General features: G+C 38.3%; 16 protein-coding genes and 1 non-coding gene across 17 annotated transcripts, besides 1 other annotated feature; 10 read left to right on the top strand and 7 right to left on the bottom strand.

Annotated features, from left to right (window-relative positions):
* Positions 1 to 20: 20 nt before the first annotated feature.
* On the bottom strand, positions 21 to 1,145 carry PFA5 (palmitoyltransferase PFA5; the record flags this gene model as incomplete). The annotated part of the gene is made up of 1 exon (NM_001180767.1): positions 21 to 1,145. The coding sequence occupies one exon, from the start codon at positions 1,143 to 1,145 to the stop codon at positions 21 to 23; it is 1,125 nt and encodes a 374-aa protein (NP_010747.1).
* Positions 1,146 to 1,512: 367 nt separating this feature from the next.
* TFB3 (TFIIH/NER complex subunit TFB3) lies at positions 1,513 to 2,478 on the top strand (the record flags this gene model as incomplete). Its single annotated transcript, NM_001180768.3, has 1 exon — positions 1,513 to 2,478. The coding sequence occupies one exon, from the start codon at positions 1,513 to 1,515 to the stop codon at positions 2,476 to 2,478; it is 966 nt and encodes a 321-aa protein (NP_010748.3).
* Positions 2,479 to 2,877: 399 nt separating this feature from the next.
* MFA1 (mating pheromone a) lies at positions 2,878 to 2,988 on the top strand (the record flags this gene model as incomplete). The annotated part of the gene is made up of 1 exon (NM_001180769.3): positions 2,878 to 2,988. One exon carries the CDS (start codon positions 2,878 to 2,880, stop codon positions 2,986 to 2,988), a length of 111 nt encoding a protein of 36 aa, NP_010749.3.
* A 237-nt stretch (positions 2,989 to 3,225) lies between these two features.
* CMI8 (Cmi8p) lies at positions 3,226 to 3,468 on the bottom strand (the record flags this gene model as incomplete). The annotated part of the gene is made up of 1 exon (NM_001184679.1): positions 3,226 to 3,468. One exon carries the CDS (start codon positions 3,466 to 3,468, stop codon positions 3,226 to 3,228), a length of 243 nt encoding a protein of 80 aa, NP_001032577.1.
* Positions 3,469 to 3,774: 306 nt separating this feature from the next.
* On the top strand, positions 3,775 to 4,218 carry MRPL28 (mitochondrial 54S ribosomal protein YmL28; the record flags this gene model as incomplete). The annotated part of the gene is made up of 1 exon (NM_001180770.1): positions 3,775 to 4,218. The coding sequence occupies one exon, from the start codon at positions 3,775 to 3,777 to the stop codon at positions 4,216 to 4,218; it is 444 nt and encodes a 147-aa protein (NP_010750.1).
* Positions 4,219 to 4,517: 299 nt separating this feature from the next.
* On the top strand, positions 4,518 to 6,077 carry STP1 (Stp1p; the record flags this gene model as incomplete). The annotated part of the gene is made up of 1 exon (NM_001180771.3): positions 4,518 to 6,077. The coding sequence occupies one exon, from the start codon at positions 4,518 to 4,520 to the stop codon at positions 6,075 to 6,077; it is 1,560 nt and encodes a 519-aa protein (NP_010751.4).
* Positions 6,078 to 6,573: 496 nt separating this feature from the next.
* On the top strand, positions 6,574 to 10,881 carry SPP41 (Spp41p; the record flags this gene model as incomplete). The annotated part of the gene is made up of 1 exon (NM_001180772.3): positions 6,574 to 10,881. One exon carries the CDS (start codon positions 6,574 to 6,576, stop codon positions 10,879 to 10,881), a length of 4,308 nt encoding a protein of 1,435 aa, NP_010752.3.
* Positions 10,882 to 11,037: 156 nt separating this feature from the next.
* On the bottom strand, positions 11,038 to 12,276 carry RMT2 (protein-arginine N5-methyltransferase; the record flags this gene model as incomplete). Its single annotated transcript, NM_001180773.1, has 1 exon — positions 11,038 to 12,276. The coding sequence occupies one exon, from the start codon at positions 12,274 to 12,276 to the stop codon at positions 11,038 to 11,040; it is 1,239 nt and encodes a 412-aa protein (NP_010753.1).
* Positions 12,277 to 12,822: 546 nt separating this feature from the next.
* Positions 12,823 to 15,519, top strand: PKH3 (protein kinase PKH3; the record flags this gene model as incomplete). Its single annotated transcript, NM_001180774.1, has 1 exon — positions 12,823 to 15,519. One exon carries the CDS (start codon positions 12,823 to 12,825, stop codon positions 15,517 to 15,519), a length of 2,697 nt encoding a protein of 898 aa, NP_010754.1.
* Positions 15,520 to 15,727: 208 nt separating this feature from the next.
* On the bottom strand, positions 15,728 to 16,402 carry TLG1 (Tlg1p; the record flags this gene model as incomplete). The annotated part of the gene is made up of 1 exon (NM_001180776.3): positions 15,728 to 16,402. One exon carries the CDS (start codon positions 16,400 to 16,402, stop codon positions 15,728 to 15,730), a length of 675 nt encoding a protein of 224 aa, NP_010756.3.
* A 314-nt stretch (positions 16,403 to 16,716) lies between these two features.
* SDC1 (Sdc1p) lies at positions 16,717 to 17,244 on the top strand (the record flags this gene model as incomplete). Its single annotated transcript, NM_001180777.3, has 1 exon — positions 16,717 to 17,244. One exon carries the CDS (start codon positions 16,717 to 16,719, stop codon positions 17,242 to 17,244), a length of 528 nt encoding a protein of 175 aa, NP_010757.3.
* Positions 17,245 to 17,407: 163 nt separating this feature from the next.
* UGO1 (mitofusin complex protein UGO1) lies at positions 17,408 to 18,916 on the bottom strand (the record flags this gene model as incomplete). The annotated part of the gene is made up of 1 exon (NM_001180778.2): positions 17,408 to 18,916. The coding sequence occupies one exon, from the start codon at positions 18,914 to 18,916 to the stop codon at positions 17,408 to 17,410; it is 1,509 nt and encodes a 502-aa protein (NP_010758.3).
* A 555-nt stretch (positions 18,917 to 19,471) lies between these two features.
* RPL27B (60S ribosomal protein eL27 RPL27B) lies at positions 19,472 to 20,266 on the top strand (the record flags this gene model as incomplete). Its single annotated transcript, NM_001180779.1, has 2 exons — positions 19,472 to 19,502; positions 19,887 to 20,266. The coding sequence occupies 2 exons, from the start codon at positions 19,472 to 19,474 to the stop codon at positions 20,264 to 20,266; spliced, it is 411 nt and encodes a 136-aa protein (NP_010759.1).
* A 354-nt stretch (positions 20,267 to 20,620) lies between these two features.
* On the top strand, positions 20,621 to 20,744 carry SNR13. The gene has a single exon (NR_132161.1). It is a non-coding gene; the product is annotated as an SNR13 (small nucleolar RNA).
* A 279-nt stretch (positions 20,745 to 21,023) lies between these two features.
* TRS31 (TRAPP subunit TRS31) lies at positions 21,024 to 21,875 on the top strand (the record flags this gene model as incomplete). The annotated part of the gene is made up of 1 exon (NM_001180780.3): positions 21,024 to 21,875. The coding sequence occupies one exon, from the start codon at positions 21,024 to 21,026 to the stop codon at positions 21,873 to 21,875; it is 852 nt and encodes a 283-aa protein (NP_010760.3).
* Positions 21,876 to 21,991: 116 nt separating this feature from the next.
* Positions 21,992 to 22,226: an origin of replication (ARS440; Autonomously Replicating Sequence).
* Positions 22,147 to 23,556, bottom strand: PRP3 (U4/U6-U5 snRNP complex subunit PRP3; the record flags this gene model as incomplete). Its single annotated transcript, NM_001180781.3, has 1 exon — positions 22,147 to 23,556. One exon carries the CDS (start codon positions 23,554 to 23,556, stop codon positions 22,147 to 22,149), a length of 1,410 nt encoding a protein of 469 aa, NP_010761.3.
* Positions 23,557 to 25,165: 1,609 nt separating this feature from the next.
* On the bottom strand, positions 25,166 to 27,796 carry JIP4 (Jip4p; the record flags this gene model as incomplete). The annotated part of the gene is made up of 1 exon (NM_001180783.1): positions 25,166 to 27,796. One exon carries the CDS (start codon positions 27,794 to 27,796, stop codon positions 25,166 to 25,168), a length of 2,631 nt encoding a protein of 876 aa, NP_010763.2.
* Between the last annotated feature and the right edge of the window lie 133 nt (positions 27,797 to 27,929).

Raw genomic sequence — 27,929 nt, forward strand, 5'->3', positions numbered from 1 at the left:
CTTGAAAAATTTAATACTATTTAGTAAGCAGGATCACTATCGTCACCAGAAGCCCGCAATGTGGCCAGATATTCTCCTCTTGATATCTTGTCCTCAATGGCCTGAATGGTGTAGTCACTAAGAGTTTCTTCATAGGGACCCAATATTTCCACTAGCGTTGTTTTTGAACCGCTTTTGCCATCAGATTTGCATCGAGATGTATAGGGCTTGCCTAAAGGAATTATCCACATAAGTATGTTAGAACCCATAAAGTCTTTTATATTAGCTAAGATTGACTTTTTGTCCCAGAAAGAGTGAAATTCAGATCTATCGAACTCTACCACAAACCTCAACTTGTTTGCTTCCGAGTAATAACAAAATATCTTCCTTGTTCCAAATTTTTTCCTTTTGCTATCTATGATAGCCTCCAAAGACGTCTTGTTTTGACTCATGTAAAAAATACTCGATGCCAACAAACTTGCGGTTAATAACCATCCAAGGATGGCAAACACTAACGTTGAAATTATATTTGCGTTTAAATTGGGGCTATAATTATGATTGTGTTGAGTAATAATTCTTATGTAAACGCAAATAGACACCCACATGATAAGTAAAAGTGTTGAAAAATAAGCAGCAAACTGCACAAAGAGTCTATAATTGTCTCTACCAATAACAGTCCCTATCCACATGCAGTAATGATCAAAGCGAGGAATGCAGTGGCCTAGTTCTGAAGAATGATGCGTTCGTTCCATTTTCAGACTTTGACATTCACTGCACCATATTGGGTATCCGTGAGGATCAGACTGATAACACTTAGGCGGAACCACAGCATCGTATTCCACTGAAGTGTTTTGAGAAGTGTTGCTAGTCTTCTCTTCAGAGGCTATAGGAAGGATCAAAAAAGGTGCTACGTGCGGTTGGGTACCTGGACCGACCAAGATAACTATTTGAAGCCATATGAAAATCACGACTACGTCTAGGAAGCATACCGCACAAATAAGACCAACCGAAACTGATTTCTGACGAAGTCGTTTGTCGACTTGCTCGTAACATAGTTTATGGCAGTAAGCCCACGTACCGTAGCACAGTAAACCGAGCACGATAATCGGTAAGATGAATCTAAACCATGACCTGCGCCTGATTCGAATATTCCATGATAGAGCCATTCATATACAACGGTTTAATTTCTGCCGTGTCGCGATGAAAGGACCTTAGCTAGGTTCTGAAAATATTACAACGGGCAGATATACGCCTAATTAGTTGTTTTGTTTGAGTGCTGTGTTTATGCTACTATTATTTAAAACGTAAATAGTGGAAAAAAAAATCGACTAAATGGTCCAAATCGGGCCGTTCGCTCGTAAATTTGTTCTTAAGCACTAATACTAAAGAGAGTATACAACAGAACAGACGCACAAGACAGCACTCATCATCAGCTAAGAAACTGAACTGCTTGTTAAAATTTGAGTTTGTTTCCTCTTAGGATTTGCAGCATTAGTGGGCCCCCGCACACAAGTAAATATAAGTGAAAGAAAAATGCTTATGGATGAGTATGAGGAAAACAAGGACATGTGTCCGATCTGTAAGACAGATCGATACCTTTCTCCGGATGTGAAATTTTTGGTGAATCCTGAATGCTATCACAGGATCTGTGAGTCGTGTGTTGATCGAATATTTAGTCTCGGTCCTGCCCAGTGTCCATATAAAGGGTGTGACAAGATTCTTAGAAAGAATAAGTTCAAGACCCAAATATTCGATGATGTGGAAGTTGAGAAAGAAGTTGACATCAGGAAGAGAGTGTTCAATGTGTTCAACAAAACTATCGATGACTTCAATGGTGACCTTGTGGAATATAACAAATATTTGGAAGAGGTGGAAGACATTATATACAAACTAGATCACGGGATCGATGTGGCTAAGACCGAGGAGAAACTACGCACCTACGAGGAATTAAACAAGCAACTGATTATGAATAACTTGGAGAGAAGCAGAACAGAGATAGAAAGTTTCGAACAGAGACAAAAATTCGAAAAGGAGATGAAATTGAAGAAGCGACTGTTGGAAAGACAAATCGAAGAGGAGGAAAGAATGAACAAAGAGTGGACAAAGAAAGAAATCGTCAACCGGTTGAGTACGACCACCCAGGATATCAATGAAACAATCGAAGGCGTTAAAAATACGGTTAAATTGAAAAAATCGTCCGCTAGAAGGAAATTGGAAGAACTAAATAGAGTTCTGAAAAACAATCCATATTTCAATTCAAATGTGAACGTACAGAATTCGAGACTCAAAGATGCTGTACCGTTCACGCCGTTTAACGGTGATAGAGAAGCACACCCAAGGTTTACGTTGAAAGGTTCAGTATACAATGACCCATTCATCAAAGATCTTGAGCACAGGAAAGAATTTATTGCGTCTGGGTTCAACACTAATTATGCGTACGAAAGGGTGTTGACAGAGGCATTTATGGGCTTAGGATGTGTTATATCCGAGGAGCTTTAAAACATCAGGATAGTGTGCAACGTGGCATAAGCTATGTAATCAACTACTTTTTATTTTCTATGTACGCATATACATGCATTCACGATCTGTTTCAGTGTTCAGAAAAAAGGCACCTACTGCTACGGTTGGCCCATACCTTTATTCTTTGTTCTTGTTACAAACGAGTGTGTAATTACCCAAAAAGGAAATTTACATGTTAAATGAAACCCAGTAATCAGAAAAAACAGTTAAGAAACCTAAAATGGTAGAGATAAAGATACAGATTCAGTGGTTGCTGAAAATCAAGTAAAAAAATGAAATAGAGTCTTCATATATAAACCGCCAGAAATGAATTAATGAGAGGGATCTGTAACTGTTTCTCGGATAAAACCAAAATAAGTACAAAGCCATCGAATAGAAATGCAACCATCTACCGCTACCGCCGCTCCAAAAGAAAAGACCAGCAGTGAAAAGAAGGACAACTATATTATCAAAGGTGTCTTCTGGGACCCAGCATGTGTTATTGCTTAGTTTCTGCGTACAAAAACGTTGTTCTCCCTCCTTTATCTTCCTTTTCCGCTACACCAATATATCATGTTTGTTCGTAATATTTCTTTTTAGACCTAATAATAAATATCCTAAGTAACTATATTATATAAAATATTTTGATACCCTGTACCTGCTTTTGTTATCGTTGTACATCCATGCACACGCTCATATATATATATATATATATATATATGTATATGTACATATACCGCTTACCACCTACCGTGAAGTATATGTAAGGGTCTTCGCACCCGGATATCCCTTGTGGGATCTTGGATGCGGATGGTGAGTGTAAACAGGCCTCATAAAGCTGTCTCTGTGTGCGGAAGATGTCGTTTCATCGGCTTCGACCTCCTCCTTATCTTGCTTCATTGTTTCTTCGTAAGAGGGCGGATCTACGGGCAGCGGGGTCGCTGTCTCCTTGTATGCATGCTTATTTATATCACTCTTTCCGCTATCCATCATAATCTGTTTTTGTTTATGTGCTTTGAATACTCAACACATAAAATAATATCCAGTTAATTGTCGTCTGTCCATTGACGCTTTGCCTTTGTCCCTTTAGACTGTCTTTATTGTGAAATATGCACGGCTGAGAATTACGTATACAGTGACTATCGTATGGGGCGACAAAAGTTCCCAGCGAGAAACAAGATGAAGCAGACTGGGGCCTGCCTGTATGGAGGGAAGCATAAGTTAATATACCTCCAGATATTTGCAGATTAGGATACTGAACTGACGAAGACCTACGCTACACAACGAAGATAACACATGCTGGCACAAACATTCAAAAAACCACACAGAGCCGTTCTAGAACAGGTATCTGGGACCACGGTCTTCATCAGAAATAAGAGAACAAAGAGCAAGAGCTCACTGTCACCTTTGGCACAAAGGGTCGTCACGCAGTTGAGTGTGATGTCTGCAAGCAGAAAGCAGCCCAAGTTGCTGAAGCTGGCGCGTGAAGACCTGATTAAACATCAGACCATTGAGAAGTGTTGGTCAATTTATCAGCAGCAACAACGGGAGCGCAGAAATTTACAGTTGGAATTACAATATAAGAGCATTGAGAGATCTATGAACCTTCTACAAGAACTCAGCCCTCGTCTGTTTGAGGCTGCCAATGCTTCCGAGAAGGGCAAGCGATTCCCGATGGAAATGAAGGTGCCCACTGACTTCCCCCCAAATACGTTATGGCATTATAACTTCCGAAAATGATAGCGTGAGCGAACGCTTGACTGTCTCCTGCTGTAAATAACTGATGATCAATAGAATGCCACGTATATATGGACTTATATAATTATATGTACATAGACATATAAAGGGCATGTGGTAATTATGACATGAACTGTATCACTATTGACGTTTTTTTTACTGCTTTTTCCCATCCCTGCAAGCGAAAAAAAAAGCAAGCTGACTCTTGTATAAACTGCAAGGACTCATTGATTAAAAGTAGATTTACATTACAGACTAAAGGAAAAGGCAAACTATACCGGCTATACCACATTCGTTCAAAAATGCCCTCTACCACGCTACTGTTTCCGCAGAAACATATTAGGGCCATTCCAGGCAAGATATACGCGTTCTTCAGAGAGCTCGTCAGCGGAGTTATTATATCCAAGCCAGATCTAAGTCATCATTATTCTTGTGAAAATGCGACAAAGGAGGAAGGCAAAGATGCAGCAGATGAAGAAAAGACTACCACAAGTTTGTTTCCCGAATCAAATAATATAGACCGTTCTTTAAATGGTGGCTGCTCTGTGATCCCTTGCTCCATGGATGTCAGCGATTTGAACACGCCAATATCGATCACACTATCTCCTGAGAATCGTATCAAATCAGAAGTAAATGCCAAGTCACTGCTCGGATCAAGGCCAGAACAAGATACAGGCGCCCCTATCAAAATGTCTACTGGTGTCACAAGCTCTCCATTAAGTCCATCAGGCTCCACCCCAGAACATTCCACCAAGGTCTTGAACAACGGCGAAGAGGAGTTCATTTGTCACTACTGTGACGCTACTTTCAGGATTAGAGGATATCTAACGAGACATATTAAGAAGCACGCCATCGAAAAGGCGTATCACTGTCCATTTTTTAACAGTGCCACTCCTCCTGATCTTAGATGCCACAATTCGGGTGGTTTTAGCAGACGCGATACTTATAAAACTCATTTGAAGGCAAGGCACGTGCTGTACCCCAAAGGTGTTAAACCACAAGACCGTAACAAGTCGTCCGGCCATTGCGCTCAATGTGGTGAATACTTTTCCACCATTGAAAATTTCGTTGAGAATCACATTGAGTCTGGGGACTGTAAAGCTTTACCGCAGGGGTATACCAAGAAAAATGAAAAAAGATCTGGAAAATTAAGGAAGATCAAGACATCTAATGGTCATTCTAGATTCATATCCACTTCGCAAAGTGTTGTAGAACCTAAAGTACTTTTCAACAAGGATGCCGTAGAGGCTATGACCATAGTGGCTAATAACAGTTCGGGCAATGATATTATATCCAAGTACGGAAACAACAAATTAATGTTAAACTCGGAAAACTTTAAAGTCGACATACCCAAGAGAAAGAGAAAATATATCAAGAAAAAGCAGCAACAGGTATCTGGATCGACGGTAACCACACCAGAGGTAGCTACACAAAACAATCAAGAAGTGGCACCTGATGAAATCTCATCCGCCACAATTTTTTCACCTTTTGATACTCATCTACTCGAGCCCGTCCCTTCTAGTTCATCGGAATCTTCCGCTGAAGTTATGTTCCATGGCAAGCAAATGAAGAATTTTTTGATTGACATAAACAGCTTCACAAATCAACAGCAGCAGGCACAAGATAATCCTTCGTTCCTGCCACTCGATATTGAACAATCTTCATATGATTTGAGCGAAGACGCAATGTCATATCCCATCATATCCACACAAAGCAACCGTGATTGCACGCAGTATGATAACACAAAAATCTCACAAATCTTACAATCACAACTAAATCCAGAATATCTCAGCGAAAATCACATGAGAGAGACACAACAATATTTGAATTTTTACAATGACAACTTTGGGTCACAATTTTGATTAAATATAACACGGGATAAAAATAAGGGTATCATATTGGAAAGCCGATGGGTAAAAATTATTGAGTTAATAAATGGAGACAATATTAAAAATCAGGTAACAACAAATAAAAGGTTATAAATGTACTGCTGTATACTATATAAAAACTTTTAGCATGACTAATTAATTTTCATACTACTATGTTAAATAAACCAAGTGATTGCAACACCAATATTTTATTATTGATCTTCAGCGCATAGAGTCGATTCGTAGATATTATCACTTTTGACGTTTGTGATTTCTTTTTCATGATTGATTACCGATGATGCTATAACAAATAAAGGTCAAATTTTGAAAACAATGAAAAATAAGTAGTAAACAAATAAATGCACATTTATTGACACTAGTAGAGTGTAAGAGGAAAGTAATTTTTAGAACGCTTTATACACCTCTATCATTTATTTTTTTTTTGGTAAAAAAAAAACAGTAAGGTGTTAACCATATATCATATTCTGCCATGGCTTATGATGAAGATGATGGAGAGATAAATTTTAATGAACTTGTGGGGAACTTACTAAGCTCACATAACCAAGAGGGACAAGAGGAAGGAGAAGTGCAAGGAGGAGAACAGGAAGGAGATGATTTTGAAAAAATATATCCTACCAGTGAAAATATAGAACCAAAGCATCCAGATGACAGCCAGCATATGCATAATTCTCCTGACCAGAATATCGAAATACCACATTTTGTCGACGAAGAAGATGAGCTAGTATCTGTCGTTGCAAATGCGGTTCAAAATATAGACGATGAGCAAGCCAAACCGGAAAATCATCTGGAAAATGGATCAGAACATGTAACATCGGATACAGCGGATGATAATCACGAAAAAGAACAACAGCAAGAATGGGCTCATATCTTACAGCAGGAAATATTAAAATCAGACGGAGAGCCCTTGCGGGAGAATACAGAAAGGCGTGTAAGCACTAGTCAGCACCATCCCTCTCAGCGTACTGATGACGCTCTCGACCAAGATGATGAAAATTTGAGGATGGCTATCCTAGAGTCTCTACAAGAATTAAACACAAATGAGGAGGAAGAGAAAGAGCCGGAAAAACATGAGCATGCTGCCCCGAATGATAAGTTGAGCAGCAAAAAATCTTCAAAGAAAAAGAAAAAAGATAAATCCAAGAACAGAGAATCATCAAAGGATAAATCCTCAAAGAAGAGTAAATCTTCGAGCCATTCCAAAAAGCATGCCAAAGACCGTAATAAAGAAAAGCAAAGTAAACCTACTAATAATGAAAATACCCTTGATTTAAGTAATATACTAGAAAATCTGATTCATGAAAATGACAATGCTGCAATAGACACTGCCAAACAAACAGTTGATATTCAAGATAACTCCCATACTGATAATACAAACAACGAAGATGTGGAAGCGCAAGCTTTAGTGGAAGCGACACTAAAAGCATTTGAAAACGAGCTGCTAAGCTCTGCGCCAACCGAGGAGCCTTCACAAGAACAGTCGATTGGGCCTGTATCTTCTAGAAAAGCAGTTGAACCACCACGAAAACCGACTGCAGACGATATTCCATTGGCTATGTTACAGGCTTTTAAACCGAAAAAGAGGCCTCCTCAAGAGAAGAAAAAAACAAAAAGTAAGACATCCAAGGCTGCATCTACAGCAAATAAATCACCTGCATCTGAATCTACCTCCAAGAAAAAGAAAAAGAAGAAAACTGTAAAGGAAAGTAATAAATCTCAAGAAGCTTACGAAGATGATGAATTTTCCAGAATATTAGCCGATATGGTTAACCAAGTGGTTAACACTTCATTAAAAGAAACATCAACGCATACTGCCACACAGGATAATAAATTAGAAAGCGAAAGTGATTTTACTTCCCCTGTACAAAGTCAATATACTACTGAGGATGCAAGCACAGCTAATGATGACTCGCTTGACTTGAATCAAATCATGCAAAACGCAATGGCTATGGTTTTTCAAAATCAAAACGACGATGAATTTGATGAGAACATTGTTGAAGACTTTAATCGTGGTTTAGGCGATCTGAGTGTTTCCGATTTACTGCCGCATGATAACCTTTCTAGGATGGAAAAGAAATCGGTGCCTAAAAGTTCGAGCAAATCTGAAAAGAAAACAGCTATATCTAGGAGAGCTTCCAAAAAGGCATCTAGAGATGCCTCAAGTGTAGAATTGACTGAAGTACCTTCAAAACCGAAGAAACCTTCCAAGACAGAAGTATCTTTAGAAAAGAAGTTACGCAAAAAATACGTCTCTATTGCCAACGAGGCTGCATCTGTGGCTAGAAAGAAAAGATGGGCTAAAAACAAAGAACTAAAGGAGAAAGAGAAACTTGAACGCCAAACTGCCAGAGAGGAAAGGAGACATAAAAAAAAACTAGAGAAGCAGAGGTTGGCTGAAGAACAAGAGGAACTGAAAAAAATTGTTGAACGAGGTCCACCTTATCCCCCAGATTTAAGACTAACTAAAAGCGGTAAACCAAAAAAACCATACAGAAGATGGACTCCGGAAGAGCTACTGAAACGATCACAGGAAGCTGAAAAACCGAGGAAGGTGAAAAAGGAAAGAAAGAAAAAGGAAAAGAAAATGAAGGTACCTTCATCTGCTTTGAAGAAAATTCCTCTCTTCAACTTTGTAAAGGGTAATGTTCAGCCAAGTGCAAGACATCGTCTGAATGACATTGAAGGTTCGCTATCCACTATTGGATTACATAAATCGCCTGACGGTGTCCGCAGGATTCTTTCGAGACCAAAGAGTGAAGATCACGAATGGCCCCTATCAGATTCATCTGCATCTCAAAATTACGATGCACACCTAAAAACTGTAGTGCATAAAGAAAAAATTCCTTTCCATCCCCCATGGACTATACCGTCTCAACCACCATTTGCACTACCCGTAGCTAGAAGAAAGAAAATACCAAATATCAAAAAGTATAGAAAGAGAACCAATAATTCTTTTCGTGTCTCCAAAGAAGGTACGGCAAGTACTAGGAACAGAATTTTACCGGCCATATTACTACCGATAATAAATACATTAAAAGCTGCTGCAAAATCGCAAACAGCTGCTGGCGCCACACCTGAGGAGGCAAGGAAACGGCTGGCAACCATTATTCAACATGCCAAGTCTACAGTTATTAGGGCAGCTTTACAAGCAAGGAAAAACAGTATGCAAGCCGCTCATTCTAAGGGAACTACCACAGAACTGGCAACAACTGCGTCTCGAATGAAGAATCCGCTGAAAATGATTCCTATTTTCAATACATCTCGAGTGAAACAACAATTAGACAAACAATTACCGGCCAGAAGTGCAGGAACAGAAATCAGCAGCTCTGAATCCCCTGATAAAGCCACGCCCGATCCCCACTCTAATTCTACAATCGCTGGGCATACTTTAAAGGGCGTTACTACGCCAATTAAAATAGAAGACAGCGATGCGAATGTTCCTCCTGTTAGTATAGCGGTTTCAACTATAGAACCATCACAAGATAAACTAGAACTTACGAAGAGGGCAGAGAGCGTAGAACCTGTGGAAAATAATGTTGAAACAGCGAAAGAAACCCAAAGCGTACAAGAAATTAAGGAGAATGTCGGTACCAAGGCTTCTGAGGAAGTTACTCTAACTGAAGACAAGACAAATGGGGATCCAAAAAATGAAAAGAGGATATTAATTGAATCTCCTGTCGAAAAAACGGATAAAAAGAAGCCAGGTGAGAAAATTGCTACAGATTTGAATGAAGATGCGAGCCTGTCTGATAAGAAAGATGGAGATGAAAAGTCTACATTGCATTCTGATGCAGCCCAACTTACGGGTAATGAACCAGACAGTGTAAACACGACAACAGGAAAGCCCAAATTAATTGATGTTTCTCTCAAACCGTTAAATGAAGCAAAACCAAAAATTCCCATCATATTTCCCTTAAAAAGACCGCAAATTAAGCCTGAAGTTAGCGTTATTAATTTAGTTCAAAATTTGGTAAATACCAAAATACCCGAAATAAAGAATGAATCCGTTGATTTGGGAAGTAATATCACCGACATTCTTTCCTCTACTATCACTAATATTCTGCCCGAAATCACAGCCACTGATGTTAAAAACTACCAGTATGAAGATGAAAACGTAAAATACCTGAAAAAAACACCAAGACAGGTTTTGAATTTGGATGGACTAGTGCCTCCATCGGGTAGATGTATTACCAAAGCTAAACGTGTCCGCCGCATTAAAAAGCTTTCTGCTGACGCCACTACCGCACCGGAAGCCGATGGAAAGGCAAACAGCGAATCCATTACTTACACATTCGATATACCATCTCCAGAAGAGGTACAAAGTAAGCGTAGTGTAGTCCTAAAATTTGCCAAGGCTAGATTGACCGAGGCGGAGTTGAGTTGTCTAAAGAAGGAGATTAACAATGTGAGGAAACGGAGATGGAGAGAGATGAACTCCACCAAGAACTGGGAATATGACGTAAAGTCTAGATTAAAAAAGCGTGCGAACGCATTTTTTGGGGAAGGAGAATCAGAAACGAAGTCTAAATGGATCGAAGAAAGATTTCAAGAAAAGGTAAGTCAAGAAAAGTACAAGGATCGCCTTGAAACTACTGAGACGCAAGCAAACAACACGAAGATTGTGATTGACGACAAGGAGATTTTGAATATTCTTGCGGTAAACATGAATAACCTTAACAAAGCACGCTGTATTGAAAAAGATATTCAAGAGTCGTTCAGGGAGGAGAAGTTAGCCTCTTTACAACCAAAGAAGAAGAGAAAGAAAAGCATTTTACACTGAGGTGTTACTAGACATAATTTAGTTCATATGTCCATTTCTGCATAATCATATATACTTAAAGTAGCAAATGTATATAGTTTTTTCTTCCGATTTTCGAAACTAATATTAGTATTGGAAATCGGCCCCTGCCATTGTGCAATTTACATTATTCTATAATTAAGCAAACGTGATACGTGGATGGTAATAATAGTTACAGTTAAAGTAAGACCGCTTAACATCATTCCAATCTGGCAATTGCTCGTCAAGAGAATATCTGGTGTAATCGCATTTCATACCATATGTAGCAACATCGATCTCAACAATTTCTTTATATACATCGTAACACAACGATCTGTCAGCGCCTAATCCGTTGAAAAATGAGAAAACGCCTTCTGGTTTAATTAAACCTACCACGACATCGTATAAGTCCAATATGTCTTGGTAGTGCTCGCTAAATGTATCATAATAAATACCATCAAAGAAAACTTCACCTTTGTCTAATAAATTATTCAACGTATCTTGCCATCTTCCCTCTAAAATAACCACATTATCCTTTTCATACCAACCATCCATTTTCATCTTGGCCAAAACATCTGGATGAGCTTCGCAAATATAGTGACGATATGGTTTTCGAGCTTGGATGAATGTATCGATGATCCCCATTCCAAATCCAATGTTTAAGATCGTAGCAGAATTAGTGGCCTCTGGATCAGGAAATAAGGTTTCGGAAGCAAGTTCCATAATCTTGGTTTCCCAATCCATCATAACACCGTCCTTATTTTCCTTTGTGATAAGCGCATCGTCTTTGTACTCTAGTTCTGTTTTTAAGTACACTTGTTGATTTGCCGCGGTAGCATCGTCATCACTACCAACTGATTCTTCTTTTTGACCATCAACTGCTGTTTGAACGCTTTCCTCAGGCTCGATACCTATTAGTTCATCTGTATCCAAGAATTCGACGTCGCCACCATTGAGTTTTCTCAGTAATAATTCAGCAGACACACCAGCTTCCACGAGCCGTCTATAAAGAGGGCTCTCCCTACTTTGATTTCTCTCTAAAAACAAATCACCCACTGTTTTGTCCTCGTAGTCAATAAAATTCCATCCAGCCCCATACTCAAAAAGAATATTCATCATATCCATCACCACTTGCAGTTCCTCATCCTTGATATCCAAGGGTAGCGATCTTGCTAAAACGTGTAACGGCGTTGTGTTTGAGGTTTTATTGTCGTCAGTGCTCTCTCTGAATTCCTTATCCCCGTTCCTGTTCTTTTCCTCATGCTCGAAGGCTGCGACCTGCTCCAAAGTATATGTAGCCGGTATACCAGATTTTAAGAAATGCTGCAGTTTTGGTACATAGTAACTTTGAGAAATGGGCCTCTCTGGGAAAGTAAGCAAAGCATGTAATTCTGACATACTTGAATATATTAAAAGTCCTTGGTGTAAACACCTAGCCGTTGCAACTGCTGGGTATTGTCAATGTCATTTTGCTTTACGCTTAGCTTAAAATGAGATGAGATGAGCTTTGAAAAATTTTAGAAAAAGAAAGGTGCCATCGATTCTCGCCGAAAAAGGAAAAGAATCGTTATAATCCTTCGAATCCTATATACACTAAACAAATATCTGCATTGGTCAACCCCAAGCACACGTACTGATGACTAGAGATGATACTGAAAGTGTTAACAATATAACTTCCTTACTCGCAGCTAATGTCACATATTGAGGTAACAATGGATCGAAACAATTTTCATGCTTACCCGCGCGGTGATTTCTTGGTAGCGAAGGGGTTTTCATGAAGGCAGCAGAAGAGAGGTACATTGATTTGAAAGTGTGAGGAAACAGAATAATAGTGCCTAAAGCCTAACCCAAGCAAGTAAGCAGTTCTTCCACGTCTTATCTATTCAGAGGCTGAAACAATTGAGTGAAAATTTAAAGAGTAGGTGTGGGACATTGGTATGACATATGACGTCTAGGAAAAGGTCTCCGCACGATTTCATATTTAAAGAGGAACTGGGCCATGGCTCTTACTCTACTGTGTTTAAAGCTCTAGATAAAAAAAGCCCGAATAAAATTTATGCCATTAAAGTTTGTTCGAAGAAACACATAATCAAAGAAGCTAAGGTAAAATATGTCACCATTGAAAAGAATACCATGAATTTGTTGGCACAAAAGCATCACGCGGGTATAATCAAACTATACTATACTTTTCACGATGAGGAAAATCTTTATTTTGTTTTGGATTTTGCCCCAGGTGGAGAACTACTTTCCTTATTGCACAAAATGGGTACTTTCAATGATATATGGACGCGTCATTTCACTGCACAGTTAATTGATGCATTAGAATTTATCCATTCACATGGCATCATTCATAGAGACTTAAAACCGGAAAACGTCCTTTTAGACAGGGATGGTAGACTTATGATTACTGATTTTGGGGCCGCTGCCACCATAGACCCTAGTTTAAGCGGAGATTCGGCCAAGTTTAACTCTGACAGCAACGGCTCAAAAGACAACCAAAATTGCGCTTCCTTTGTTGGTACTGCCGAATATGTCTCTCCAGAGCTGCTTTTATACAACCAATGCGGTTATGGCTCAGATATATGGGCACTAGGTTGCATGATATATCAGTTTGTCCAAGGACAACCGCCGTTTAGAGGGGAGAATGAGCTGAAGACATTTGAAAAAATCGTAGCATTAGATTATCCATGGGGACCCAATAACCGCATCAATAATAGCACATCACCAATAAATCCCCTTGTAATAAACTTAGTACAAAAAATATTGGTGATAGAGGTCAATGAGAGAATCTCTCTCGAACAGATAAAAAGACACCCATATTTTTCAAAAGTAGATTGGAATGATAAAATCAAAATATGGAGAGGAATCTGGCAATCACAAGGACAATCGCTGCAACAAACTACTTTGGGACTCCCAAATATACCGCAGAATATACTACCCACCAGACAATTACATGTAATTGACACTCCAGCACGAAGTATACAAATCACAAAACAAAAACGTAAGAAACCAACGAAAATTTCCAACACTACTAGTAGCATAGTAGTATGGAGAAAAAGGCTTGGTATATCAACAGGTAAGGATGATTTAGGCACCGTACCGTCCACTACGCCTGCAGTGACCGCCCCTAATGATACCAATGTATTAACAAATACGGCGGCACATTCTACTGCAAATATTGCCTTACCGCCTAATTCACAATCCAATCAAGTCAAGCGAGCACAACTAGTTGCACCAAATAGAATACCTCCCAAAGTACCGGTAATTAATGACAACGTGAGAAATAAGTCAATTCCGCGCACAAAGCCTAATGTGCCACCTTTGCAAACATCATCAATACCACAAAAGTTGTCAACATCGTCAGCATCGTCAGCTCTATCGGCGCCGTCAACAGAGATAAGGAACCAGGACTTAACACACACTTTAGATGGAAGAAACTCAATTGATATTCATGTTTTAAAACAAGACTACGTCTTCATTTATGGCATTCCATATGAACACGAAGGGCCTGCTATGTCTTTGAACAGCTACAATAAGATCGATAATGATTTAATTACGTCACTAGTTGCGCAGCATAAAGAAGAATTAAAAAACTCAGAGTCGTTTTTACAGGTATTGACTTTGAAGAAGAGCGGAATGTTAAGTTACAAAAACACAGTTATGGAGGGAAATGATGATCAAGAAAACAAAGAACACCAGATGGCTAATATAGAAGATACAGACTTGTCCATGTACGATTTTGAATTCAATGAGTTGACAAGGAAGGGTTTTTTAATCCTGGAAAAATATAAGAATAGAATATGGTTTATCTCGCTACCTTCATATTCAACGTTATCCAAAATACCATTCAATGCCGTGAAGTCTTCGACAATAAATAACAATGAAAATTGGGTCGATTGCTTTTTCAGAGCAAGACAACTACTAGAAGAAAAGCAAATTCTTGATAAAATCAGTAACGTTTCCTTTGATAGTAAGGCATCGAGTGAACCATCATCACCTCCGCCTATTTCAAGAAAAGAGCGGCCTCTGAGTATAGGAAATAATGTAACAACACTCAGCTATACTGCAAAAAATGGAAGCCAGAACAATGCACCACAAAACGATAATGTTGGAGAAGAAAAACCTTTTCGCATACCTAGTAGTACCAAGGATAGGCCCGGTGCAAATTCCACTCCTTCTTCAAGACATCCTAGGGTTTTGTCAAGCAATAACGCTGGTGAAACTCCGAAAAAAATGAATGGAAGATTACCAAATAGTGCACCTTCTACCAATACATATACCAACGGTTCGGTCCCAGCTTTTAATCATAGGCCTTCTACTAATGTAGGGAACAATAAGCATAATATTTTAACTTCGAAGAAGCAGGGATCATCCGTATTTTCTCCTTCATCTTCTACGACCAAGCCTCAAATCAAAACAACAGGATATCGACAGCCAACACCTTCACCTCCACTTCCGCAAATGGAATTCCCAACTACGAGAGAAAAGTATTCTGCTCCTTCTAACATGGTGATCAGTAGCAGCAGATACGAGGTCTTACATACCCTTAATAACAGCCAAACAAACTTTGATAGGGAAATTGCTAGTAGGGGTGCCTCAGCAGCATTTAGAAGTTTACAGAAGAGTAAGAAAAAAAAATAACACGCTTTAATAATATTTGTGGTTCCTCTACTTCGAAACAAAAAAATATGCACGAGTTGTTGACGATCCAGAAAAACCAACATATAAATCATATCCAAACCCTTGTAGCATTAATATCCGTATCACTTATGTATTCAGAATGCATGTATTTTATATATGCCCAGTATATCTTCGATTGAAGCTCTTCGGCATTAGTGCATTGTATTTTTCAAGCAATGAATGCCAAAACTAATAAAACTATCAAGACGACAATAAGAAGTCCTATACAACAATCGTCGTATTTTTCTTTATTTTTTTCGTAGACCCATTCCAATTGCCTACGACCTCTAGCCAGCTTATTTACAACACCGTCCATACCCTCGTCCATATTATCCAACAATTGTCCCTGGTTCTCTAATTCATCCCCCATTGTTTGAGCTTGAATATGCAAATTTTGCATTGTCTTGTGAATACCATCTAAATGAACATCTTGTTCTCTTAACATTTGTTCCTGAAACGGATTGGACATACCACCATCATTGTTCTCAGCCATGCTGGTGTTAAGTGTTGAATTTTCCACCGTCTCTTCTAGAGGAATAGTTGTTTGAGTAGATTCCTGTATTCTTCGATCAAAACGCAACTTCAGAGCATCAAGTTGCTGTTTTATATTTTTAACTTGTGCTTCCCTACCACTCACGTCTTCGTTTTCATCCCTTTTCATTACGATTATGCTTCTGTCCAAATCAACTATTGTTTCCTCAACATCCTTTAAAATATCTTGTATTTCCTCCTCTTGATCGTCATCACCAGCAGTATTGTGACGAGTTATGTAATTGTTTATGCGGTTCAATTGCTCCTTGGTGTCCTTAACAACTTGTTGAAACGGATCTTCACTGTTGTTCATTTGTTAAAGAAAGGATCTTAGCAATACAATTTTACAGTTAAACGTCTTTCACGTTTACTTCAGTTACAGGGAAAACGTAGAAATTAAAATGTTCACAAACCTTGTCAGAAAGACAGCAAATATAATTTTAGTATATGTTCTGTGTTGTGTGCTTCGAATTGTCCTATCTTCTGATATTTACTACTTTATGTCGTAGGTTCGAATATCTCGTGGATAATTAAAAACTCGATAAAAAAAGAAAAACAGATGGTGATCCAAACAAAAAAAAGCCTTCATAAGCAGGTTCTCTTAAGAGAATTAGGGAAACCTATACAATGAATGAAAGTGAGAATAGTCCCCAACATAATGAAGTTACGGTTCCTATGGTAGAGGATACTTCAAGTAATGCTGATATTCCAATGGAGCAAATTCAACGCGAAGACAATAAGAACTACGATAAACATGACAATGAATGCTTCGATATGAATGGCAATCACAATAATAACTCTGATAACTTACAATTTGACAGTGTACCATCTTCTGCAACGAAAGATTTGAAAAACATCAAAAGTGTCACCAACCAAAATGTAAAAATAGAAGAATCGAGTAGCACAAATTCAGTCATTGAAGAGTCATCTGAACCTAAAATATCAAAATTAGAAAATGTGAACCTTGCCGCGACGGTAGGTGGTTCACAAACTAGAAAATACCTGAATACAAATGTGACACCGCATTTATTAGCGGGCATGAGGCTCATAGCCGTACAACAACCAGAAGATCCGTTACGTGTTTTAGGTGAATATCTAATCGAGCAGAGCAATATACTGAAGAGTGGAGAAAAAGAGAGTAATGCTAGTAAATGATAACCATAATTATATAAATATACATGTGTATTTATTTTTCCTTACTATTAAACCTTTGGATATAGACAAGTGGTGGAGGAAAATTGGATACAAAAATTGTGGAGAAAAAGGGCCACTGGAATACCATGGGCGAACATAAAAAAAAATGGGGGACTATCCCAGTTCAGAACTTCTCTTGTTCCATGTTGATATCAACTTTATTCATCATTTGTAACCCATATCCGCAAATTAAACTAATAACGCCAACTTTCCAACCGTTCCAAAGTTGGCCTCTATTTGTATTAGAATTGTTTCTTATCACATCCCATATGCCATTGTATTTTTTTGGCTTTACTATCAATTCAGTGGAATCTACTTTAAATGATAACCGCTGATCGTTCAACAAGTAGTTTAGTTGACAACGACGTAACAGGTTTTCCAATGGTAACTTGATAAATAGTTCAAGTGATTTAGAAAAAAACTTCATAGTATTGTACATGACGGTTTGAGAGTATTTTTCGATATGGAATTGGTTGTAGATGACTAAATCAAACAATTTGTTGAAAAAGCTATTATTGATAGATTGAAGAATAGTTAGGGACCACATATCTAATGGAATGGAAACTCCGTTTTTACGCCATGACCAGCATCTGATTAACTGCCTCAAGCTTCTAGTATTAGTAACCATATTCTTTCCATCTGTCTTGACATTCTTCTTTTTTTTGAATGATGTAACTATCAATCTAGTTCTTATCAGGTCCACAGGTAATAATATAATACTGGTAAATACTCCCGCGCCTAAGGCTAAAATGAAGGACTTAGAAATATCAGGAGAGTTGATGACCTCCATAAAATATGGGTCAGGGACACCCAAAAAAGACGAGAGTAATCCTGTGAACCAAGTATCTATGCTTAGGGAAAGAAAGTTGTAAATAAAAGTCGTGTTGTTGGCCTTCCATAGACCACGAATACCCTCCTGATCAAATAGGGCGTTGATTACGTCAATTGTATGTAGGGACTGTGGTGCAATAGTCAAGGATATATCAGTAGGTTCATGATGTGAATGATCAGTTTCTTCGGCCATAATAGGCGCAGTAGAGTTTGCCTCGGCGATCTTCCTTTCTATGGGAAAGAAATCTATCTCCTCCTCATCGTAAGCATCTTCTTCTCCTTCTCTCGCAGCGCCATCTCCTTCTTCATCCCGCAAAATTATTGGTGCTTGAGGTTTATTCGTGTCAACTGTAGTTTTGAAGATTTTAAACTCACCTACTTGGATAAGTAGTCTTGCTACATCAAAGGGCTGTTGAATGAGCAATTGAAAATACTTTCTGAAAAACATATCCAGCAGTTGTTCAAATATTTTTCGCCATTTCTGGATGTTAACCAATTCCGCCCATTCAAAATTATTCAGGCCAGTTATTTCGCCATTACTTCCCTCCAGTGACAATCCATCGTTAACTGAATTTGACAATTTCTTCATTGGGGAGCTTTTAAACAATGCATTAGCCATTCTCTTTGTAGTTGGAGATGAGTTGATAACGTTTAGCTTAGAAGCAATTGTGTATCCGTGCGGATCTACTACACCCTCATCGGGCTTGAAAACAGCGCTATACCCAGCATTGAAAGAATCGGGATCATAATAAGGCCGTATCTGTGCCCTTGACGTTGCTTCCGTAACATTATTGTTGTTCATTGGGGGGTTGAGTTAAACCTATACTATTGGAAACCAAAAATCGGCAGAGAATTAAGGCAAATCAATTAAAATTCCTTTTCTCTCTACCTTTGCTAATATTAAAAACCATAGTTGTAAAGGGTACTTAATGCTATATTCCTGTTAAGTTTCCTATTTCACCTTGTTTTTTCCAATTCTTACCAATTTGAAGACTATGTTTTTAAACACCCAATCATTTTCCACCCACACATATATTACCCTTTTTTTGGGTGAAGAGAAGTAGTATTTTGTTTTTCATGGGAGTGGAAGTCCTTTCAAAACTAATCCGAGCAGTAGTGCTGTCTAGGCGGAGATTATTGAAAGTCGGCATTGGCTGCAGCTAGCGTTTTGTTTTTGGTACTACCTGTCAAACCCGGCGTCTGCCTAGATTGCGCGGAGGGTACGTTGAAACTTTTGCCTTTCCACGTCAGTTTATAATATCAAAAGCAGCAATATACACATTTAATGGTTTGCCCTTAGTGACTATTAGGGCGTTTTGGTGAAAAGAAAGAGTCGCTCAAAGAAATCAATATAACCATGGCTAAATTTTTGAAAGCAGGTAAAGTTGGTACGTAAATTTAACAGAGCAAACGCTCTAATTAAGATATCGAATAAAAGGGGACTTTCAGGTGCATAAGATGGGAAATTGTACAATCTGAGGGACAAACAATATGGAAAGCAGTACATGATTGTATTGTCATTGTAGGAGGTACCAATTGTGCCAGTAAAAAAGAGAGGGCCCGGGGAGCACCACATTCACGACCAATCGTGTCGATCTGCAAAAAAGGCACATGGAAAATGTAATTTATCAGTGTTCAACACTGAGTTGAACAGATAGCTATCTAATCAATGTTAACTTTCCAGGGAACAAAAAGCTAAATCCACTTCTCTTTTATTTCAAAATATCATTAGAAATAGAAAAATTTACTAACAAATTTTCGTATTATCGTAGCTGTCGTTGTTCGTGGTCGTTACGCTGGTAAGAAGGTTGTGATCGTTAAGCCACACGATGAGGGTTCTAAATCTCATCCATTCGGTCACGCTTTGGTTGCCGGTATTGAAAGGTACCCATCAAAGGTCACCAAGAAGCACGGTGCCAAGAAGGTCGCTAAGAGAACTAAAATCAAGCCATTCATCAAAGTCGTCAACTACAACCACTTATTGCCAACCAGATACACCTTGGATGTTGAAGCTTTCAAGAGCGTTGTATCTACAGAGACTTTTGAACAACCATCCCAACGTGAAGAAGCCAAGAAGGTTGTAAAGAAGGCATTTGAAGAAAGACATCAAGCTGGTAAAAACCAATGGTTCTTCTCCAAGTTGAGATTCTAAGAAGCTTTTTTCCGAAACCTAACTTTTTTCTGTGTACTATTATTATTTTCATAATGCAGTTTATCCTTCACATAATTAAAAATTCATATTGTATAAACTAAAACAAACACTACCACTAAATATTTGGCCATCTATCTGCCATATTGGTCGTAACACAAAATGCCCAATGGAGCCTGGTAAGTTCCTTATTATTTAACCCTAAGAACTTTATTTTGATCATTGCGTGCAAAATGATATTGTTTACAAGTTTTTTTTTTCCAGCTTCTTTACATATAAAAGGGAAGGATTTTGAAATTATAAATGGCATCTCAAATCGTCTCTATATCTTTTGTTAATTGGATTTTTTAAAGGGTCAGGAAGTTTTTTCCTTTTTATATGATGAATATGAGTGCATTTGGCTCGAGTTGCTGTTTGGCTTTTGCCAAATCAGTAACGGTGTGGAAAAACTCAAGCTACCTTTTTTTACTTTTATCTGACCTTTTAACTTCCCCGTAGAAAATCTTAGTAATCCTTCTTACATTGTATCGTAGCGCTGCATATATAATGCGTAAAATTTTCTCTTTTTAAAAGATGTTAGTACGTTGGGTTTGGCTTGTTCATTTTTATTATCCTTTATTTACTTGTAAAAAAACGAAAGTGACGAAGTTCATGCTAAGATTGAAGAAAATTATTTATCGTATACTTTGCAGGACAAGAGACACGGAAGCGACAGAAAGACAGGGAGTACTATCACCATCCATAATACTGGAGTAACATTATGTCTCAAAGAATAATTCAACCAAGCGCATCTGACCAACAATTCCCAGGTAAATCTGATGGATATGAATATACTGTTGGGCCTAAGCAAGCGATAACAAGCGAAGCTTCAACAACATACATTCCCTCTAGAATATACTCAGAGTCTCTACTTTTCAAAAGGCAAGAAGCGTCTTTATCAGCAATGGCTTTCTTGTTCCAGGAAATGATTTCACAGTTGCATAGAACATGTAAAACTGCAGGCGATTTTGAAACTAAATTAAGTGACTATGGCCACAATATTGGAATTCGTCTATTAGAACTGCTGAATTTTAGGGCTTCTGTATCTCCTAGTTCTCTTCCCAGAGCATCTGCTTTCCTTTCACAAAATGAATCTTCTTCAAAGTTATCAAATGCGTCAAATTCCCCGGGCATGTTGGCTAACTCCAGCACAGCGACTTCTGCATCTGCCAATGAACGACTCCAAGAAAAGCAAACAGAATCATTGTCTAACTACATTACAAAGATGAGGCGCCGTGATCTGAAAATTCTCGATATACTGCAGTTTATCCACGGTACCCTATGGTCATATCTTTTTAATCACGTAAGTGATGATTTGGTTAAATCTTCAGAACGTGACAATGAATATATGATAGTAGATAACTTCCCCACTTTAACCCAATTTATCCCAGGTGAGAACGTTTCTTGTGAGTACTTCGTTTGCGGCATTATCAAAGGATTCCTTTTCAATGCTGGATTTCCATGTGGCGTGACAGCACATCGAATGCCCCAAGGCGGACATAGTCAACGAACCGTTTATTTGATCCAATTTGACAGGCAAGTGCTTGACAGGGAAGGTTTGAGATTTGGCTGATATCATCTCAAAACATCGGTAAATACCTAAAACCAAGAAAAGGATAAAGAGTTTGTATATTTACTGTTGATTTATAGACATATGCTCATATATTCATTACGAAGAATGATTCTTTTAATTGTCGATTTCCTTGAAGTACATCTATCATATAAAATCATTTTCTTTTTATATTTTGGAATGTTTTTGTGCTAAAAAAATCATTATTCTGGGCGACATACAGTAAAATAATATTTAATATGAAACAAAGCGTATCATTTTGTAGACACCGATATCACGTTTGAACAGGTGAATAAAAATGCTCTGAATCAAACTGACCCAGCGTACGTAATAAAGAATCCTGATCATTGCATACTTTCATAAACCAGCCTTTGAATTTACAATCTTGTAAATAGCCTTCCCAAGTTTTTGATATTGAATTATTATGCATGTCCATTTTTATATCCCCAGTGTTTGTGTGCAACTCAAAATCTTCATTCCATTTTATCCTCTTCATCACCAAATTCTCATAAAATTTGCATGATTTTTCGTTACCCACGACTATAATTATTCCTGGTCCGTCATCACGTATACGGAGGCATAAACCCTTTAGTGATAGTTCTTTACTATTCATTTTCAACTTGAATCTTATTTTTGGGTTCTGTAAGTTTTTGAACTGGAACACCTTACAATGGTATACTGTCGGCTTTTCAACGTTCATATTGACTGCTTCTTTCCTTCTTTTAATAGCATCTTCATGTCTTCTTTCGTTTTCTTCCAGATGTTTTCTCTTCCTGAGGTCCACTTGGTCTTTCACTACTTTTTCCCAGGCAGTTGGGTCCGTTATGTTTTGATCATTCTCGAAAACACTCATCATGTTGCTTAGTTTAACTTTCGGTTCAGGCTTAGGTAATAGTCCTAACTTAATTTTTATCTCCCGTGCTTCTCTTGCCATTTTCCTTCTATTTCTCCTTAATCTTTTCCTTTCATGTTGCGTTAGATATGCTTTGATTGATACTTTTGCCTCGTTGATCTTTTCAGGTAAGGGATGTGCTACATATCTTATAGATGGGTGCTCATCATCATCATCATCGTCTACTTCATCAATATCTTCTGCTAGCTTTTCTTCGGCAGGCGATGTGCCATTCATGTCATATTTTTCCATCAACTCACCCTTTTCATCTAAATAAGCCGTGTCCCACCATTCATAGCCATGATTATTATCATAGTATATCTTGAACTTTGACAAATCTAATAGGAACTTATCCTCATGTAACTCTAAATTGGGTAAATCACCTGACTCAATTAATTTTCTTTTATCTTTCTCGTCTTCTTCTTGTTTTAACTTTCTTTTTAATTCTTCCTCCTCCTGCTGTTTTTGTAATGTTCTTTCTTGGGCAATTCTTTTACTGATTTCTCCCTTTTGGTAAAACTTCAGACCCCGTTCATAACGCCTGTTAAATCTGCTCGATGAGCCTCGATCGTGTGGATCACTAAGATAGGGATTTTCACCAGTTTGATAAGTTCTTCGGATAAGATTCAAATTTGAAGACTTTAACGCTGAGTGAAGTTCGGTTTTCAGACCATGGCCCTGAAACTTCTCCTCATCATTGGTAGTTTCTTCACGCCGTAAGAAACTTGGCTTATAATATGGACTATTTTGGCGTTTCGGATTACCTTTTTCATAGGTATTTCTTGGGGGCATTTTTTCAAGCCAATTCAATAGATCGCCTGATGTTTTCTGTGAGTCTTTTTGATTGTTTTACGTCATCTGGCATTCTAATACTTTACTAGGACTATTTCTTGTTATTGATCAGTGCGGGATCCAGTCAGAAAAACGCAGATGTGAATAATATTAAAATTTGTATGCTAAAAAAATTAACATAGTCAAGAAACTTTCTTTGAGTCATGGCTCTTTACTTTAGAACATATAAGAACAATTCACAGTGCCTGTCCAGAGGCCAAAAGCAGTATCTCTAGCTAAATGGATATGTTAACTACTGTTTCATTGGAGAAGCAGTTTTTAACCTTCCTGTTTCGCGAATATAGCTGCCAAGTATTATCCAAAATTGGGGAGTGAAGAAAAAGTAATTATCAGCATTCATTTTCGAGAATTTTACCTAAACTTTTTCGATAACATTGATTGTTCACTACGTTACATAGCAAGCCAGAGCTAGAAAAACTTATTGATTACAATCAATAGACTTGCATCATACATAACTTCAGGGTACTTGCAAGAATTTTCCTACAAAAAAAGTTGACTACGACAACCTAAAGGAGAACAACAGATTTTGTCACCTCTCGTACTAGATAATTACCAAAAAAATGCTACCGAAAAGGAGATAAAACACATCTAGAACATAGTAGTATCATGTCATGGCTTTTTCAAATCTAAAATCTGTTCCCTGCAGTTGTCATTTTCTCTTAGTCGTCATTGATATTGTTAAAAAGTTCCGGAATACTATTGTTAGGTCGTATTCTTAAATGAATAAGCTGTCAAAAAATGGAGTAGTATGGCAGTAAATTTGGGAAGCACAAAAGAAAAAATAAAATTTCTTGATGAATGTGCCTTTCACGAATGTGACTTCTCTTCCATAAATCCTGTTTCTCATCAATGAGCAGCTTCTTCCTCCAAAGATAACTGTTGAACCCTATAATTGTGACAGGTCAAAGAAGCCAATATAATGAAAAAGATAGCCAGTATCTATATTTGAACCATTTTAAGGATTTCACTGAATTGCAACGATACTGTCTTGTTTCGTGGACCTTGCACTTCGTAGATTCATCATGTTCTATACGTTTTTCATTTCCGCATTCTAAACCCAAAAGACAAGGGTTACAGCGTATGTTACGACACAATTCAATTCACCATTCCTAAGAAGTTAATATTGCAATATTTTTGCAACAATAACAACCGCATTGCTTTGAAAGTAATTGCAATAACTATGGATAAAGATCCATTATCTTGACTGGTGCTACTTTCAAAGGAGGTATACCTAATAATATAAAGCTTTGAAAGAATTGACGTGATACTAACCTTGTACATTGATTCTCATTTTAACGATTTTACAAACTCACTTAGCACGCATTATTGCCGGAAATACGAATAGGAACCCAGCTTATAATGAACACTGTCCACATTTCTTTTAGGTGAGAATGCGATGATGGAATTGCAGCATTATTAATTACTAGTGTAGGGTATTGAATGTCATTTTTGTCGATTAATATGTACAATACATGTTATGCATAAAGGCACAAAGTCATAAAAATGTTATAGAATTATATCGAATAAACACATAAGAACGTAAGACCAACTACAGCCTTCCGAACCCAAACAATCCGCCACGCTTAGGCGTATTTTTACTCTCATCTTCCTTTCTGAAAGATGACGGGGATCTCGATTTACTCTTAAAAAAAGAGAATAAACCACCACCGCCTGAGCTTGGTTTCAAGTGTGCTGAAGTTACGACCGGTTTTTTAATACGTTTACCAGAGTTCGAATCATTAGATTTTACTTTTCTGAGCGAAGATGAGCTACTGACTTTCCTCAAAGATGAATCCTTATTACCAGAACTCACACTATATGACTTTGAAGGTGCCAAATGGGGAAGGCCTGGAACGGACAACTGATCTGTGTCACGATGATGGTGATGATGATGTTGTTGTTGCTGGTCCCCTGGGCTGTCTAGCGAGTGCCTAGATTTAATAGCACCCAGTGCAGCATTACCATCTACATTCTTGACACTCGACGCGAACTTGATTTGCGGAGAACGTGATCTCGACGCACTCGCACTTGAGTTTATATCGGTAGCAGTAGGAGAGCTTGGTTTTGATTTGTCTCTTATCCTTGACTTAGAGCTTGATCTTGACTTGGATTTGGATCTAGATGAACTTGGATTGTCCAAAACATCAAGCATGGACCTCTGCGGGGTAGCCACATGCCTTGGAGGAGCACCACCTGTGATGACTCTTTTCAGTTCTTCAAAGCCCGACTCCATAGAGTGTGCTCTCTTTTCGTCTACATCCCCATTTTCAATACTATCAGTGATGCTATCGATTTCTAATGAAAACTTTAATGAAGATTCCAAAATAATATTCAGTTTTTTCAAATGCCTCTGTCCCGGTGGTATTGATGAATCATGATCGGCGTCATTTAACTGCTGAGCCATACTCTTTCTACGTTTCCTTGCCATGGTACATAACTTTTCCTTTACCGAAATGTTAGAGGTTAAGGATTTCACGGACATCACATCATTCTCATCATCCTTAAAAGCGTTAAGCTCATCATCAGATGCTTCCTCTCGGCTACTATTGTTAGCACCATTAGCTTCTGGGGCATAACATAGTGAATCTATAGAATAATCGTTATCTTGCTTCCGTTTGATATTTGAGATAGTTGGAATGCTAGCATCTGCTGATTTAGAATGGCTGAACCCAGGCTTTGGACCGCTAGTATTTTTTTGTTTCGTTACCTCCGGTTCTTTAAACTCTTTTTGCAAATCTATTTCCAAATCGAACATTCTCTTTGCCGGTACAATAAACGTTGGAATCGGAAAATTAGTACACAGTTTATCTGTCAGAAAGTTCGATTTCCAACGAACTAAGCTGTCTGTTCTCTCCCACCTCAAAGTGCTAGATACAAAGAAATCAGGTAAATAGATGTTTATTGCCTCAAGAAGCGTTTTTTTAGTCTTGCCAATTAGGATCTCGACAGTGACCTTGACAGAACGATCTTGCGGAATTATGAGTGTAACATAATCAAAAAGATCTTGCAATTTACGTTCTATTTCGTTCTGCGTATAACCAGATGTCCACTCGATAAAATTTTGGTGCTTTAATTTGTTGTCAGATTCCTCAGGCCCCAGAGAAAGTGCCCTTCTTGTACATATGGATCGTGATCTCGATCTGGATCGTGATCTTCTTGCTGAGCTAACACTCCTGCTATCATCCATCATCATTAGCATTCTTTTTCGCTCACTCATCGAATCATTGTCTTCGAAATTATTCTTAGTCAGGCGGGGCAGGTTTGCCAACACAACAATGTGGTCTGTATTTTGAATCAAAGTTCGTAGCGCCCAATCTAGTGCTACCCAAGTATGTTTCCTGCCGCTGATGTGGCACAATATCGTTCGAGGAGTGTTCGGGAACCCAACCTTTTCGCTCAAAACACGCTCTTTCCGCTTTTGAGACTTAGTCAAAGGCGTAAAGCCGTCTTCTATGGGAGGATTGAATTTTATTGTGGGAGTAGCGCCCTCAGACGACTTTTTTTTGTTTGGAGGAAACAGTATTGTTGGGTAATTGAAGAAATCGCGCTTTTGTTCTAATCGATGATCTATCTGATTTTTCTTCTTGATCCATAGTTGTCTCCAATTGGCATACGCCCTACTAATCACAAGAGCGTCATTGATATCGGTGGGTGTAGTAGGATAGTCTTCCCTTACAATTTTACCATTTTCAGAAATCTTAAACATCTTACCTATTTTGATGTTTCTTTTAGAGGCAGGAGGTGGAGAAGAATACCTGCCGGGACTAGCACTGCCCTCTCGCCTACTCGAATAGCTATTCCCGGAGAAGTAGTCGGCATTGTTGTCCGAGGTAAAGCCACTTTCGTCGTCATAATATTCCTCCATTGTATAATCTGCAGAGATCTGCACGCCAGGAAATTCTCTTTTCTCTTCATCTAAGGGCGAAGATACCCTTGATCTGGGAACTGTGTTGAAAGATACGCATGGTAGGTACTTTTCGTTGCTGCCTTTCCCCTTCTTTTTGACGGAACTGCTCGAGTCCAATATCGAGGCTAGACTGCGCCTGTCATCATTGTTGGACTTGTCCTCGTCCTGCTTAGCGAGTATGTCCACCGTATCCTCCAGCTGGTCCTGCCTGACATACAGCTTAACATATTTATAAGAATTTCTCAACGCCTCATCTTGATCTCGTACCACCATTTCCCCCTATGTTTTAGTATCTTCTGTTCCTTGTACTTTAAAGATTCCTTCCCTTAAAAATAGAAGAAAGCTTCTATTTGTTGATATTGCTTTCGAATAGTGAGTGGACTCAAGAGAAGAAAAAAACCTTTAC

Source organism: Saccharomyces cerevisiae, chromosome IV (genome assembly GCF_000146045.2).
Source record: "Saccharomyces cerevisiae S288C chromosome IV, complete sequence".
Classification (NCBI taxonomy): domain Eukaryota; kingdom Fungi; phylum Ascomycota; class Saccharomycetes; order Saccharomycetales; family Saccharomycetaceae; genus Saccharomyces; species Saccharomyces cerevisiae.